Source organism: Erithacus rubecula, assembly GCF_903797595.1.
Source record: "Erithacus rubecula genome assembly, chromosome: 17".
Lineage (NCBI taxonomy): Eukaryota > Metazoa > Chordata > Aves > Passeriformes > Muscicapidae > Erithacus > Erithacus rubecula.
The window spans coordinates 6,976,379-6,993,522 of NC_136669.1; the positions used below are offsets into that span (position 1 = coordinate 6,976,379).

The window sequence follows — 17,144 nt, forward strand, 5'->3', positions numbered from 1 at the left end:
ACAAACACACACTGCTTCACTCAGGGTGGGTGCAGAACTAATTCTTTTCCTCCGGAATTTGTAGGAGACTGAAAAATAATTTGGTTTTGCTTGAAAGAATTATTCTGCTCTCAGGCACTTGTAATCTGAGCAGAGGGCTGGGCTCATAAAGGGGATTAATGACAGCCATAAACTCTGCTCAGGAAGGGCCTTCTGGTGCTCCTGGAGCTCTAATTGGGATGGAAATGTTGAGGATGCAGACACAGCTCCTTCCAACAGCATTTTCCAGGCTGGACAAGGTGGGGTTAGCTTGATTTTAGTGATGGGCACATTCCTGAGCAGCTCCAGTATCCTCAGGCTGGAGGATTAATTAATGCTGGACCAGCAGGGAGCACTGGATGGCTCCTGATTGATGGGGAGAGGGGAAGGTGATGCTGAGAGCAGGCACAGGCGAGCCCTGGGGGCTGCAAGAGCAATGGCAGCCAAGTGCAGAGAACTGATGGGGTGTGGGTGAAGCTCTGAGCAGGGACATGTTTATGGTGGCATCTCTCCAGCAGGAACCTGACCCCCATCCAGCTCTGCAGACTCGTCTCCAGTAGCAAACTTGAACAAATCCATGCTGGGCAATGATGTTTAAACAGCAAAGAGCTCCTCTGCAGCCAAGGGTGGTGCTGGACAAAGCCCTAAATATGTGTGTGTGTGTCAGAAAAGTTCTGGGTTCCATCCTCATGTGTCAGCTGTGACCCTGAGATCAAGAGAAAACTTCCATCTTCAGGACATGAGTGTGAAGATGAGGAAGGCCCAAGAATGAGAGAGAAAAGGAAGCAGCCAGATACCAAATAAACACCAACCGGATGGAGCGAGCGGCTCAGGCCCATTACTCACCGAGCTTGCCAAACAATTCCACTCCCAGGGCAGCATAGATAAAAAACAGGAGCATAAAAAGTAGGCCAAGGTTCCCTACCTACACAGGGAGAAAGCAGAAGAAGGGTCAGGCAAGTCGAGGTCATGAATGAAATCACTCCATCACATTTTCAATGCAAGCAAAGCAGGGAGAAATCATCTTTCCCCTGGTCCAGCACCCTGCTCCCCCTGAGTTCTGCTTTAAGGGGCTCAGGGAGTTTTTGGTGTGGGGGAAGGAGAAGAAATGCCCCTGGGGAAAGCAGCAGCTTCTCCATCTCCCTCCCCTGGTCTGGAATTTGGGCAGCCCAGGGCACTCTGTGGGGCAGGGATGCTTTGGGACCTGGGCTCTGCTTTGGGTTTTGGGTTTCCTTTCCCTTCTTGGGACTCTGAGACAGCAACCAGCCACAGGAGGAGCTGGTTTCCAAATGTTTCACTGGCATGTGCTCAGGGAGAGGAGAACTCCCTGAACTTTTTCCTTTTCTTCTCAAGAAGAACTTCACAGATTTTAGCTTTTGGTGTCCCATAGGAAAATCCTTATCCCAGACACCAACACAGCAGCTCCAGGTGGTGCTGGAGGTGTTCCAACACCCCCAGGGTGGCTGAAGGGGGTGACAAGTGATGTGCAAACAGCACAACAGCTCCTCACACCACCAGCATCCCAGCTCTCCCTGCTGGACTCCATCCCAGCACAGACTCCAAGCCTCAAAAACACCTCCTGGAGCAGATTTTTGGTGATTCAGGCTGAGAACACGAAGGGCAGAGTGACCTGACCTGCTGCCACCTGCAAGGAACTGCTCACATTTCTCTCTGCTGCCACTTTAATTGCTCTGTGAGCAGCTCCTAACTGAGACAAAGTGAGTTCTCAGCACCACGGGAGGGATTTTATCCCTAAAAACCAAGGAACAAGGAGGTGATCCAGGCAGTCAGGCCCAGGGATTCCAGGTCTCTGAGGTGCAATTTAGTGAGCTCTGAGTTCGGGAGATTTTCTTCTCTGAGGTGACACAGCCACAAGTTTTTTTTTTTGTTTGTTTTGGTTTTTTTTTTTTTTTTTTTTTTGTTATTTTGACTGTACTTAATTTAATCAGAAAGTTTATCAGTGTGATACCTGTCATTATAAAATTAACACAGCCCTTGCTGATGAAAGAGGGGATTTTTTATATTAAAGAAATGGGAATAGTCCAATCACCCAGTGCAGGCTGTAATTGCTATAAAGCCTAAACTGGCTCTGCAATTTCCCTAACATTATTACTATCCTCCAGGGAATAATAAAGATAAAACAGGGATGTGGATGGCTGGGCTGGGCTATTTCATCTGCCTCTGCTGCCTTCTGGAATAGCTTTTCCTACTCCTGTCTGCTGGACCACTGATGGTTTGGGAGCCATTAGAAATGAGCACAAGCACAAACACACCACACACACTGCTGGGGAGGCAAATGAGCAAATAATTACAGGGAATTAAAATAAAAGCGATAAACAAACTTTTGAGGTTGAGGTAACAGAAGAGTTCTGGGTTTTGCTCTAAGCAGCCTGAGTATTTTGATGCCTGAAAAATCAGCCTGCAAACTTATGGCACTGATGAAATCCCAAAAAATTTAGGGTGATGTGGGAGTTATTACCAGATTATCTGTAAAAGATATTATCTGGATTTTAGTGGAGGGGAGAGGGAAGGAGGAGGAGAAGGAAGAGGAGAAGGAGAAGGAGAAGGAGAAGGAGGAGAAGGAGAAGGAGAAGGAGAAGGAGAAGGAGAAGGAGAAGGAGAAGGAGAAGGAGAAGGAGAAGGAGAAGGAGAAGGAGAAGGAGAAGGAGAAGGAGAAGGAGAAGGAGAAGAAGGAGAAGGAGGAGAAGTTCTCTTCAGCCCATGGCCTCCAGCAAGGCCTGGGCATGGAGAAGGGCCCCAGGGACGTTTCCAGGGCTGTGTGAGGAGCAGGAGCTGGGGCAGGGGCTGGGCACAGCCAAGGCAGCCTGTGTGTGTGTGCTGTGAGTCATTCCCATCCTGTAACTCCACGTTCCCCTCTGGAATTCCCTCGGGGATCTGTAATTGATGTCTCCAAAGCACTCAGATCTACTGAGAGCAGACAAGGAGAAGATGGTGTGTGAATCATGCTGCTGGAGGGAATGGGAGGGGGCAGGAGCTTTTCTCCAAAGGCTGGGATGCTCCACCAGGAGCAGGAATCCAGCTCTGGCAGCAGCCTCAGCTCTGGCAGCCCCAGCAGGCTCTGAGAAGTGGTTCTGGCTCTCAGCAGCTCAGCCCAGGCTCTGAAATCCATCCAGCTCCCCTTAACTTGGGCCCAGAAAACTCCAGATTTTGCCTCTCTGTGGCAGCCAGGGGCTATCCATCATTTCCTGGGAATCCAGTGCCAAGGGGGGCTGGGGACTGCAGGGAGAGAAACACAGATGAAGAATGTTTTGGAGATAATTCTTGGTGCCCTGAGGACCTCAGAGAAGCCACAAGAGCTGGAGATGCTGGTGAGTATCTGTGATTCTCCTGGATGGACCTTCCCTTCTGGAATGCTGGCTGGCAGCCCTGGGATGCTGTGGGGACATTGGCATTGTCCCCCATGTCACCCAGAGGAGCAGGGAGAGCCTCCAGGAGGGACTGCAGCCTGTCCCAGTGTATCCCAGCTGGATATGTGCCCTACCACTGCAGAAACCCTGGAAAAACCTCCTGAGCTCAAGGGAAGGGCTTCCCTCTCCACACCCCCATCTGGCTCTGATGGAATTTGTGTTTCCTGCTGCCCCTCAGGTGAAGCCACTTCCCCCTGTGCCTCTTCCTGCTCTGACATCCACTGGCATTCCCATTGTTGATGCACTCAGCTCCCTGGGATGCCTGTCCAGAGCAATTCCTCATAAAATTAAACTCCTGCCAAGCCTTTCCAAGGCCATGAGTCCTCCCCATCTCCCTTCCATCCCTCTCCAGCCAAGGCAGCAATCCTGACAGTGAGAAAACACAGTCTGATTTATGCACTAGCCCAGCAGAAAATGGACACATCTGCCTGGAAAACAGAGAATCTGTGAGAATTCCAGGACTGGTGGAGAGCCAGAACCTTGGAGGGCAAAGTCCCCTTTCTGTGTCACCTCAGCCCCAGGAGCCAGCAGGATTTTTGTACCTCTGGAATTCTGTATCACTGAGGGATCCCTCAGGGATCTCTGCAGCACAGCCCACACTTCCCTATCTCCCAAAATCCATCATCCCAGAGCTGGCTGCTCACACATTCCCATTCCTGCTCCCTGAGGTCACATCCCTGTGGCTCTCCAGGGTCTCCAGGTTGTTGTTTTTGTCCCCCAGCTGCTGTTGGACAATGCCAGAAAAGCTCTTCAGGAGCTCAGATTGAGATAAACCCATGAATTACAGCACCAGGAGGAGATAAACTCCTGGACAGGAGCAAATTCAGGTCCTGCCCTTCAGGGCTCTGCTGGAGTGAGGAGTTCTTGGCACTGAGTCCCTGTGGGGGCAGCTCCAAGCTCTGGAAGACAGAGGAGTCTCTTGTCCAGCCTGCAGGGAATTAATGTGCCATCCATGGATCAAGTGAGGCCAGAGAAGGGAAAACAACCCAGATCTCTGGATAGGGAAGTTCCACATCTTGTTTTTGCTGGAGGGTGGGAACTGGGCTGGATTCAGGAAAAGCTGTGGCAGCTCAGCAGTGACTGCTGGGGATTCACTCCCACCAGGAACATAAACCCAAATCTGACACAGAAAGGGTGAACTGGACTTTGGAAAGCTGGGATTGGGAAAAGGACTGAAGGAAAACCATCAAACAGGAGCCTTTGCTTCCAAACCTAGCAGCCACCAGGAGCAAGGAAATGATCAGTGATGGATGAGTGGGGTAATTCATTATGGAGCCTTAACGAGCAGCAGCTCAGAAAGAAAAAGAAAACACTTGAAGCAGGTCTTGAAAAGCTGCTCCACACTAAGAGATTAAAGGAGTTCACTGCTCTCCTGTTCACCAGAGAAGAGTATTTTATCTACCATTTCTCTGAAAACAAGTACTACAACAAAAAAAAAAAAGTAAAATTACATCCAGTGAAAAAATGAACTTGGCTAATTCAGACTAAACTCACCCAGGTTTACTTTTTTTAAATAGGAAGAGTAAACATGAATGTATTCCATCAACAGGGGAGGGCTGAACCTCTAACACTGAATCCTTAAAACAAGAACCAGGAGGTTTGGGTTTTTTTTGGTTTTTTTTTTTTTTTTTTCTGGGATTGAGAGGACATGGGGAAGGTGGGCAGAGAAGGAGTCAATCTCAGATCATTCCCTGACCATCCTCTCCCCATTTTTTCCCCTCTTCTCCATCTCATTTTTTTCCACAGATCAGGTGGAGGAGAATGTCTGACCTGGCAGACAGAGGTTACCACACAAGGAGCAGGGCAGGAACACTTTGAATAGAGCAACTCAAGCTCAGACTGAAATCCCAAAAGAGGAGATTAATCCTGTGACAGACTTGGATCAATATGCTGCATTCCTCCAAATTTGGGGATAATTGGTTCTCCAAGTGTTACTCAAATTATTGAATAAAAAAACAAATCCAAAGCTGATGAAAATCATCCCCCAAAAATGCAGTGACAGCTCCTTGTCATTGTCAGCCCATAAATGGGCATTCTCCACACAGCAGATAAAGAATTTCCCCCCAAACCTGAATGAATAAACATTAAATTAGCTTTATTTGTCACTTAGAAACCACATTCTATGAGGATTTTCCAGCTGTGGCTTTAGGATGTTGATTTAATTAGGGTAGGAACTCATGCCCTGCCTTGGAGATGAAAGCTGCAGTTTTATGAAGAGTGATGGTTGTCAGAGAGCTCTTCCTAAAATTCCCTTCTCATTTTCTGAGCTTCACTGGAGGCCAAAGTGGCATTTTTTTAATCTGCTGGGAATATCCCTGAGGTTTTTCCTTGACAAGAGACCTTGCTGGGAATGCAAACTGCAAGAACACCCCAAGGAAACCAAAAGCCTGGCCTGGAGCCACCCTATTGTTTGGGGGAGGGACAGAAAACAAGGAGGGAGAGAAAATATGGTCTGTGGTGACAATGCTTTGTAAACTGGAAAAACAGACACAAATCCAAGGATTTCTTCAAATGCCAGCCCAGGGGTCAGGCAGGTAAATCCCTGCTTTAGCCTCAGCCCAAATCCTTAAGGAAATCTGGATGCCAAAAGGCAAATGCTCAGATTAGAAACATCTTCATGGCAGTGATGGAGAGCAAAGCAAAGGGGGCTTTGCAAGGAAAAGAAATTCCTGTTTGTTTTCAAGAGAGTTTTCCAGCTCTCTTGGAGTAGATTGTGGCTTGCTTTGTGCTTAGGAACTGAGTCCCAGGGGTGGTTTTGGGTAATTCTATGTTTGCTGCTGATTCTCTTGTGTCAAATCATCCTCTGGAGGAGCCTCCCACACAGGGTCTGCCCCTGGCTGCTCCTGGGATCCAGGGAATTGGGATGGGCAGGGGTCTGAGTCAACTCCAAACACTGAACAATCAGAGCTCACACCAGCACGCCCACAAATCAGCAGAACACACCTTAGAAAGGATAAAATAAAAAAACCAAAAAAAACCAACCCAAACACCTTGGAATTCTGATGGAGGACTGAAAGCCAGCAAAAAGTTTCTTCCCTTCTTTTCTCAGATCCATAAAAATGCAATCCCAGGAAATGAACACTTGGATCCCACCAAATTCCCTAAGTCTGGAAGTGTTGTTTCTCTTGCAGTTCAGGAGAATTTGGTGATTGGTGATCCCAAATTTGAAATTTTAACCCTCAGAAGCATCTCCCCATTTGGCCTTTCCAAGGTTGCAGCACCTCTGTCAAGAATTGTGGTTGTTCCTGTCTCCCAAATAAAACTCCTGAGCTGGAAGCTCCCAGTGCTTTCTCCAAGATCCTTCCCTGTCCCTCTTGGTGTTTCCCAGCCTTGTCAGTGAAATCTGGGTTTTGCAGGAGCTCTGCCTACAGGAATTTGCTGTGTGGGAACTCTTCTCCCATGGGTTTGGTTCTCCCATCAAACCCACTCCAGGATGAGCTGTGCAAAACTCTGCTCCCAAGCCTGGAGAAAGCTGAGACCCTCCTCAGGCAGCTTTTGGAGGCCACCAAACACAGAGATGTCCCCAGACCTCAAAGGCACTTCTGCTCCCAGGGGAACACCCTGGGCATGGAGGAATTTTGGGGGCTTACCTGGGGCAGGGCTTGCACCACTGTGTCCAGCAGAGCTCTCATACCTGTGGCCATTTTCAGCAGTTTCAGCACTGAAATGAGGAGCAAATCCTGCTCAGCAGGGCTGGGGGTGTTGCAGGGAAAATCCAGGAAGGAATTCAAGGTTCAGGTCTTGCAGGGAGGGTTTAGATCTCTCTTATTGCTGTGGGGAGTTATGCTTATTGCATGTGGGAAGTTATCTGCATCCCAGCAGGGCTGAGCATCACTGTCAGTCCCAAGGAGAGTGGATTCTCACTGCCACAGGGTTATGGGATATGGGGAAGGAATTCCTCCCTGGGAGGGTGGGGAGGGGCTGGGATGGAATTCCCAGAGAAGCTGTGGCTGCCCCTGGATCCCTGGAAGTGTCCAAGACCGGGTTAGATGGGGCTTGGAACAGCCTGGGATGGTGGAAAGTGTCCCTGCCATGACAAGGACATAGGCAGGGATGGGCTTTAAGGTCCCTTCCAACCCAAACCATCCTGGAATTCTATGAAAATGGACAAAAAACCTACAAGAACTCCAATGTGCCCAGGCAGGAATATGGGAAGCACCTTATTAGTGAAGAGCATCTTCCCAACCCCTGATTGCCATCGCTTCCCACTCTGCTCTGTGATCCCAGCAGGAATCAGAATCCAACCTCAGAGGCCACTGGAAAACCCCATGGAACCCCCAGCTGGTGTCTGAGCTGCCCATTCCATGTTCCCCACTGGAAATGAAGCAGCAGGGCTGGAAGGACAAATGGCCAAAGGGTTTGCTGGGGTGGCTGGAGCCCCCCAGAGCAGGACACACCTCTGGCAATCCTGAGCACCCTCATGATGCGGATGATGGTGGGGTTGATGGGAAGGGCAGCGTTCATCTCAATCTCCTCCAGAGTGATCCCCACAATGGACAGCAGAACAATGCCCAGGTCCAGCTGGTTCCACCTACAGAGAGGGACGACACACAAAATCCAAATTACACAGGGATAATCCATGTGGAGATTAGGAGGGGATTTTATGTTGATAACAGGGACCAGCAAATCCCAAATGCATCTCCTCACTCTCATCTGGGCTCATTTTTAGGTGGTACAAAATCAGCTCAGAGCAGCTGGCACAGACATCCCGTGAGCCACAAAATCTGGGAACTGCCTGGAAGTGTTTCTGACCTCTGGCCTGGTGGGAAGGGAAATACTGGGGGAAAAGATGCATCTGGAATTTTGAGAGTTTCCTCCTGCAAAGCACAGCCAGCAGTTCTTATGATTTTTTAGTTCTTACACAACAAAGTTTGCACCCACAGAGAGCCAGCCCTGGGCTCTAGAACTGGGTCAATCCAGCCCTGAATCTCAAACCCACAGGGATTCAAAATGCTCTCACCTGTCCTTAAAAAACCTCCGGAAACCAAAGGCCACCAACTTCAGCAGTGCCTCCAACACAAAGACGATGGTGAACACGTAGTTGCAGTACTTGAGGGCTTCATCCAGGGACTGGAAAGAGAGATCCCAGTTAGGCCAGCCCAGTTATCCCTTCCTAGACCCCCGTGGAGGGGCTGGCAGGGAGAGGGTGAGGGAAGCACAGAAATATCAGGAATAAAGTCATAAAGGCACGCAGAGCTCACTAAATCACCCAGCAGAACTCAAATAAAGGCTTAGCCCCTGAGTCAAACCAAACCCTCCAAAGCACTAAGATTAGTTCTGCTGAAAATGTCAGGTTCAAGCTCAGTGCACAAATTGTTCAGACACAAAAAAAATTTGCCCCTTCCCCATCTCCTTGAAGATTCCTTGGTATGAACTGCCCAGCCTTGGGGAGAAGAAAAGCCTCGATGGATTTCCTGATTCCAGCCTTCAGGACAAAGGCTTTGCTTAAAAAGCCCAGGGAAAATAAATAAACCTTGGAGATGGATGAAAACCTTTCCTTGTTGAAAAATGGGACATCTCCAGAGCTGGGCAAAGCGTGTCCATATTTGGTGCAGCGTTCCCGCTCTCCTCGGAGCCGCTCTCGGAAGTCAGGAATCCACAGTGTTTATACTTGAGGATGATGAGTGTTTATAATGGATTTCATTGGAGCTGGGGGCCAACAATAGCAAAGGAATCTTGTGGGGCCTTAAAATAGACACTTGGGGGTGGGGGAAGCAACTCTTGGGATAGGGAGGGATTGGGGGATAGGAGGGAGGGAAGGGGAATTTATTTCAGTGTAGCACAGGACTCTGAATTTTCAGTAAAAAAATGGGAATTGTGAGCATCAAAGCAGAGAAAACTGGAAATAAATGCAACAGAGCAGCCTGCAGGAAACCCCAGGGCAGAGGAAAGCTCTTTTTGTCCCCTCTGTGGGATGCCTGGCTTTGCTGCCCCTACACACAGTGAGGTCACCAGGGCATGGCCATGCCCTTGATTTAGGGAATGAGAGCTGGAAGTTTCTTAGGTGTTGGCAACAATCCCTATTTTTGATCCAGTACCTAAAATAAAAATGGCAGCTCAAAAACCACGGGATAATTTCCTGTTCCATCCAAAACCTGAGCCTGACTTCTCATGTCGTTTGTGACCGTTTGCATTTGGATTTACAACTCTGTGCTAAGTGAACATAAACCAAGAGTAAATAAAACCTAATCTGGATAAACAACATTTCCATGGGAAACAAAGGAATTACCCTGGTGTCAAACACACACACACACACACACACACACACACACACACACACACACACCACGTTACTCTCTGGCTCAGCATCCAGGAGGCATTTGCAGGTTACCACAGAATGCTGGAAAAGTAAATGCTGAGCCAGAGCTTCATAAATGATAACAAAATGGAAAATTTATGGATAGAAAATGATATAAATTTATATATCAGCCCCTTTGATTTATGTCAAAAGTGTTCTGAGGGGAGAGTGATTTTATAATACATTTAAAAAGGGGAGGATTGTACTTTTAAATCGGTTTATTCAAAATTCAGTGAGGAAAAGAAATGCTCTGCATGTTGTAACTCTGAGTTTATATCTGCTAATGGAATATTCTAAAACTCCAGACTGTTTTCCAGTGTGAGGCTCAGTCAGGTTTGGGATCAGAGGAGGAAATGTTTGGATTTGTCTTTTTCTGATAAAAGCTTCATTCACTCTCCATTAGCTTGGGGTTTTTTACCCAAAGCAGAGAAATCAAGGTTTGGCTGAGGCAGAGCTGGATCAGAATGCTGAGGCTGCACAAGAACTGGTGATGCTTTTTTGGGACTATTTAAAAGTAGAGGCCAGACAAAATTAAGGGGATAAAAAGTTTTTCTATTTATTGAAGGGCCCTCAGGTACACTTAGGGCAGAAGAAGTTACACCCAAAACCAGATCATGGGTCACAGGTTTTCACATTCTTGTAAGTTTGGTTCATTTGCATATTGGGAGTTAATCTGCCAATTACAGTTTTAGGTAATGAAGTCATTTACCCCGAATTTGCTCCCCCCCAACTCACTTTTGTTTCCATCTCTCAGGGCTGAGGCAGTGAGGTGTCCTTGATTCCCAGCCTAAACAGAAATTGTTGTGTCTGACCAAAACAGAGAACAGCAGCTCACACTGGGTATAGAGTTTAGATTTATACACTAAAAAATGCAGGATTACAAATATATGGAAAATAAAAAAGCCAAAACCCTAAAGCATCACTGGGAATGGCCCCACGGGCAATTTTCTTCTGGAGGAGCACAGCTTGGGGCTTGTTTATGCTAAACACCTTTGACATAAACCAAAGGAGCTGATATATAAATTTATATCTTTCCACCAATAAATTTTCTACTTAATTTCTAATTGGGGCCCAGCTGCTACCTTGGGCTGGTTGTAGTGCTCCATGGACATGGTGATGACGTTGACGCCGATGATGAAGGTGATGAAGAGGTCGAGGTAGTGGCTGGTGCACAGGCTGTGGATGTATCTCCTGGCTGGGGAGTAGTCGGCGTAGTAGGGCCTGCGCTGGGCTTCTGTGGGGACACAAGGGACAGCAGTGAGCCCAGAGCTGCAGGGATGGGGACACAAGGGACAGCAGTGAGCCCAGGGCTGCAGGGATGGGGACACCAGCACGTGGCATGAAGGGCACCTCCCACCTGGACATGCGGTGGAGAGAGGAGTTGGGCAAACCATGGGGAGGGCTGAGTGACCCCTGTGTGATCCTTGAGCAATCCCTGAATGATTCCTGTGTGATCCCTGAGTGACCTGTGTGATCCCTGAGTGACCCCTGTGTGATCCCTGTGTGATCCCTTATAATTCCTGAGTGATCTTTGAGTGATCCTTGAGTGATCCCTGAATGATCCCTGAGTGGTACCTGAATGATTCCTGTGTGATCCCTGAGTGATTCCTGTGTAATTACTGAGTGATTCCCATGTAATTTCTGAATGATCCCTGAGTGAGATCCCTGAGTGATCCTTGAATGATCCCTGTATGAACCCTGAGTGATTCCTGTGTAATCCCTGAGTGATCCCTGTGTGATCCCTGAATGGTCCCTGTGTGATCCCTGTGTAATCCCTGTGTGATCCCTGTGTGATTCCTGTGTAATCCCTGTGTGATCCCTGAATGGTCCCTGTGTGATTCCTGTGTAATCCCGGTGTGATCCCTGTATGATCCCTGTGTTATTCCTGTGTGATCCCTGAATGGTCCCTGTGTAATCCCTGTGTGATCCCTGTGTGATTCCTGTGTAATCCCTGTGTGATCCCTGTATGATCCCTGTGTTATTCCTGTGTGATCCCTGAATGGTCCCTGTGTAATCCCTGTGTGATCCCTGTGTGATTCCTGTGTAATCCCTGTGTGATCCCTGTATGATCCCTGTGTTATTCCTGTGTGATCCCTGAATGGTCCCTGTGTAATCCCTATATGATCCCTGTGTGATCCCTGTGTGATTCCTGTGTAATCCCTGTGTTATTCCTGTGTAATCCCTGTGTTATTCCTGTGTGATCCCTGTATGATCCCTGTGTGATCCCTGTGTTATTCCTGTGTGATCCCTGTGTGATTCCTGTATGATCCCTGTGTGATCCCTGTGTTATTCCTGTGTGATCCCTGTGTGATTCCTGTGTAATCCCTGAATGGTCCCTGTGTGATCCCTGTGTGATCCTGCCTCCCACGACAGCCCTGTGGGTTTTTGGGATGAGCAGACTCTTTTGCCAGCTGGGTCCTTCCCTCTGTGCCCCAAACTCCTCGTGGAATGGGAAGCAGGCAGGGCAGGAGCAGGATGGACACGGGACCCAAAGCTGAGGGAAAAGCTCCAAACCCAGCAAAGCTTCAGCTGCAGCTGAGGGCAAAGCTCAGGGCAGGACTCATCTCTCCCAATCCTGCAGCTGCCAGGGATATTCCAGGTGGGAGAAGGACATGCCCCGAGCTCCAGAAGGTTTTTGGGGTGTTCAGAAGGCTTAAGGAAAAGCAGCAGAGCATTCCTGAGGGATGGGAGCACACAGGACACAGCCACAAAGCGCTTGGCTCTGCCAGGACAGCACAAGCTCCTCTGGAAAAAGAAATATAAATTTATATTTACAAAAAAATATAATTAAACAATAGATCTAGGGCTCAGGGCATGGCTGCACCTAAAATCATTCACATTAATTTTATATCTCTGCCTCTGGTCGTGATTCCTCCTTTTTTCTCTTTGAAACATGGAAATTTCTGGCTGTGACCAAATTCCTGGGAGTGTTCCAGGGCTGCATTTACTGTGTGTGTCTCTCTGCAAGGAAAGTGTGGCCACAGGGGTGGCTGTGGGCACTGTGTGCAGTCAAATTCCTCCCCAACTTCAGCAATGTAAATATTCAGAGTTTACACAAGGCCAAGCATTACTGTGCATTTTACAAGTGGAAGAGACACTGAGGTCACACCAAGTCAGAGCTGGATTGTTCTCCACAGAGAGGGGATTTTGCAAATATTTCATCAAATTCAGCTTTAAGTGCATGAAGAGCTCAGAAAAGTTGCTTCACTTGGAAAATAAGGAGGGAAATCAGTTCAGAAACACTTAGTGCCCTCCTGAAATCCATCTCCCACTCCTCTCATCCTGCTAATACCTTTCAGATGGAAGGACTCTTGAAATGTGGGAGGATTTTTTTTTTTTTTTTTTTTTTGGTGCAACTGATACCAGATCAGAATCCAAAACCTTAAAATTAATTGGATAAAGGGAAACAGGATCTGCAGCTCTCTTTCAACTACAGTTTTTTCCTGGTAGTTAAAAGTACAGTGGAGGCATTTGAAAAACATTTCCTTCTGACCAGGGTCACCAAAGCTTTTTTTTTTTCTCCCTGCTAAGGGGTGTGGAAAAACAAGATGAAAGCAACCAGAGCTGTTTTTGAATACATTTTTTTTTCTGTTGCTTTCATGTGCCTTAATCCTACAAGTCATCTTGGACTGCTGGGGCTGTCTCTGCTACTGAGCTCAGCCTGCCTGAAAAATAATAATAAAAACATTACAGTATAATATTTATTTCAGTCTGTAGGATGTGCTTTCATGTGTTTTCAGGATTACAACATCCTTATCCTTGAAAAAAAAAATAGGGAAATGTCTTCTTGGGAGTGCAAATAACTCCTTGGGAGGTCTGAGAATACCCTTAACAGTTAAATGTTATATTAAGGGACTATTTATTAATGATGAATGGTTGATTAATGGATTCCAGGTTGATTAATGAGCAGGGATGGGTTGGCAGCACATAAGGAAAAGATGTTGCAGGTGGTTTAACCATCCCTCACCTGTCCAAATGCCCGATTTATTCACTATTCAGCCAAAGATCAGGTGTTTATTCTACTTTACCAACTAATTAAAGGACAATCACAAGAAGACATTTCCCACTGTCAGGCACTGAGCCGAAATCCTCCTAAATTCCCTGGCAGCTCCTTCTGTCCATGGGCTGGAGAGGAAAAATCCAAGGAGGAAGCAGCCAGAGCCAAAGGTGCACAGAGGGGTCTCACAGGTCCCTCAGCCTGCCCAGGCCTGCCCAAATCCCTGCTGGGGACATTTAGGACAGGCTTAACCCCAGGGAGCTCGAGGAGAAGCCTGGCTCCTTTAGGATGCACACACAAAACCCAAAGTCAGAGTAAGGGACAGGAAAGGAAACTCCCACAGGGGGAAAACATCCAAGGCCAGCAGGGATGGAGGTGACAGAGGGGACAATAACCACATGCAGCAGGGCCATGCTCACAGGGACCCCATGCAATGTCCACTCCAGGAGATGCTGCCCATGCCAGGCTGGCAGAGGGAGCTGGGATGTGCCCAGGGCTGGATCAGGGAGCCCAGGAGGGCAGAGGGGTCACAGCAGTGTGGGAGCAGAGGGAGAGCAGCCCCACACAGCTCTGGCAGAGTTCCTGAGCTCCAGTCTCAGCTCTGACCACTGCCAATCCCTTCAGGAAGTTCCAGCTTTGTTAACAGCACTGCAAAGAGCTCTGGGCTCCTCTCAGGTCACAGTTTTCACTCTTGGAGGGAGTTTTAAGTCCCCAAGTTGTGCTGAGGGCTCACTGCACACACCCTGACTGCTGCTGGCACAACCAGGGCTGTGGGATCTGTAGGATAACTGGATGAGGAGGAGGCTGCTCCATGGGGTGTGGGCACAACACCAGGGGACACAGGGGACACAGGGGACACCAGGGGACACTGGATCCATTGTTAATCCCGGCAGGCAAAACACAACGTGTGCCTTGGGATCTCTGGGAAAATGTTTTTTGGGATGAGACTCCCCAAAGATTTCTGTCACCATGGAATGGTTTGGGTTGGAAGAGACCTCAAAGCCCACCCAGTGCCACCCCTGCCATGGGCACAGGGACACCTCCCACTGTCCCAGGCTGCTCCAAGCCCTGTCCAGCCTGGCCTTTGACACTCTCAGGATCCAGGGGCAGCCACAGCTGCTTTGGGAATTCCATCCCAGCCCCTTTCCACCCTCCCAAGAAGGAATTCCTTCCCAATGTCCCATAACCCTGCCCTCTGGCAGTGGGAATGCATTCCCCTTGTCCTGGCACTCCGTGCTCTGTAAATGCTCTCTCTCCATCAAACACAGACAAGTTTCCCTTCAGCTGCTGGTTTGAACTGGTGGAAATGCAGGAGGGAAAAAAAGAAACAATTAAACAGATGAAAAAAGGAAAATCCCAGCCTTTCCTCTCCCTGCTTTTAGATGCTGCCTAATACTTGAATCTCACCTCTCTGCAGAGTATTTCAACTTTGCCTGTGGTTCTGCTGACATGGAAATTAATGAAGCCCTGTCCCCTGGCTTAAAAGCATTTTTATCTGGCATTACAATTCCCAGCTCCAGCTCCTCCATTACAATGCTCTGCATGAAACATTAGAAAGCCCTAATGGGGTTATTCATGCCTGGAACAGAGCAGTTCTGTACCTGCAGCTGCCTGGAAAAAAACAAGCTGCAGGGTTTGAGAATTCCCTGCTTGGAAACTCTGAACACTCAGGGATGCAGCACCCAAAGTTGTAGTTCCAGTTCAAGTGATTCTGCTGGATACAGAGAGGCTTGTGTCACTGAGAGGATGTTTAATTGAAATATCATCATGTGCCAGCCTCTAGAGAAAGGTTTGCAGTCACTGCTTTGAAAGTCACCTCTGCTGGGGCTTAAAATTTTGCCGTGTCCATCCACAATTCCCAGTTCTGGTGGGAAAAGCCTCGGAGGGAGGAACAGATTTGTGGCCACTCTCCTCTCATAGAGCTGAAATCAGGAAAAAGCACTTCTGAATTCTCAGTTTTTGGGGTCTTCCTGAAGGGACATCACTGAAAGGCACTCTGCTCCCAGCTGGAGCTGTGATTTCCAGCTTTTCCAGCTTTTCCTGCTCTGCACTCAGCCCCCAGTGTCACCCAGACCCTCTTGCAGCCTTTGAAGTCTCCAGAGCTGACCTGACACAGCAGATCCAGGAGGGCTGGGTTTGGCCCTGGATCCCACAGGCAGAGCAGATCAAGCTGATCCACATGCTTTTAATCAAAACCTTCAATCTGGGGAGGCTGGTTTGGTCTGTGTCTTCTGAGAAGCTCATTAAAAGGCTGAGAACAGCAGGATTGTTAAATTACACTTGGATATAATGGATGGAGCAGGGATAGTGCGAGGAAAAATATTCTGGTTTATCTTGAATTTTTTTTTCTTTTCACATAAAAAAGTTCACTGAGCAGTTCTGCCTTTAAAACCACATCAAATGCATTTCTCAGTGTCCTCACCCCCTGCCCTCTGCTTTCCTTGAGCAGAGTGAAGCTGCTGCCAATCCCTTCAGCAAAGTGGCCCTCAGATGGGAAAGAAGAAATGTTTTGGAAAGATCTGAGATCTGGTGACAGCAGAGAATTGGGCTCAGAGGGACCTTCCCTGAAAAATCAGCCCAAAGCAGGTGATGATTTCCCATCCCACCTGAGAAGGAGCTGGGTCCTGCTGCAGGGCTGTGTTCTCCATGGAGCAATCCCTCTGCCAGCCCCAAATCCTGGATCCAGCCTGGGACTGGCACTCAGGACCACCCAGCTGAGGTTTAACCCATTCCAGGACTGTATTTTCCACAGAACAATCCCTCTGCCAGGCTCAAAATCCTGGATCCAGTCTGGGAATCAAAACCTAGGACCCAGATCACCCAGCTGAGGATTATCCAATTCCATGGAGCCAACCCCTTTGCCAGGCTCTAAATCCTGGATCCAGCCTGGGACTGGCACCCAGAACACCCAGCTGAGGTTTAACCCATTCCCAGCCCCAAGCCCAGCCTGCCCCAGCTCCCTGGTGCATTTTTGTGTGTGCAGGCAGGGACAGATCCCCCAGCCCTCAATCCCCAGGGGACATCACAGACAGGGCACAGGACACACAGACAAGGTGCCAGCAGACAGCAAGCCCAGAGGGTGCCTTTGTCACCTAGGCTGGATTTTCCTTCTGTTAAAACACAAATTCTTCCTCCTCTCCTGCTCTGTCCAGCGCTGGGAATGCTGACTGAGTAAAAAGCAGGGATCTCTGTCAGCATTCCCACACTCCTCCCTCCTCTCCCTGGGGTGACCAGGCTCCCTCCTGCTGCTCCCCAGGGGTGACACAGAGTGCTGGGACACATGGAAGTGGTGGAAGGGACACATGGAAGCAGAGGAAGCTGCCAGCTGCTGTCACCATGCAGATCCCCCAGCTCCACGAGCACACACACACTGCTCACAGGCACAGCTCACATCTTTCTGAGT

General features: G+C 48.6%; 1 protein-coding gene across 2 annotated transcripts in view; it reads right to left on the minus strand.

The window, feature by feature from the left end:
• The window catches only part of CACNA1H (calcium voltage-gated channel subunit alpha1 H), a 113,050-nt gene that overhangs the window by 15,067 nt on the left and 80,839 nt on the right, over positions 1-17,144 (minus strand). For both annotated transcript variants that reach the window (XM_079320254.1, XM_079320253.1), the window contains exons 24-28: positions 10,827-10,978; positions 8,407-8,516; positions 7,844-7,977; positions 7,037-7,107; positions 865-943 (exon numbers count right to left, since the gene is read on the minus strand). In XM_079320254.1, the coding sequence (XP_079176380.1) occupies positions 865-943; positions 7,037-7,107; positions 7,844-7,977; positions 8,407-8,516; positions 10,827-10,978 (546 nt within the window). The remainder of the gene's footprint in view (positions 1-864; positions 944-7,036; positions 7,108-7,843; positions 7,978-8,406; positions 8,517-10,826; positions 10,979-17,144) is intronic.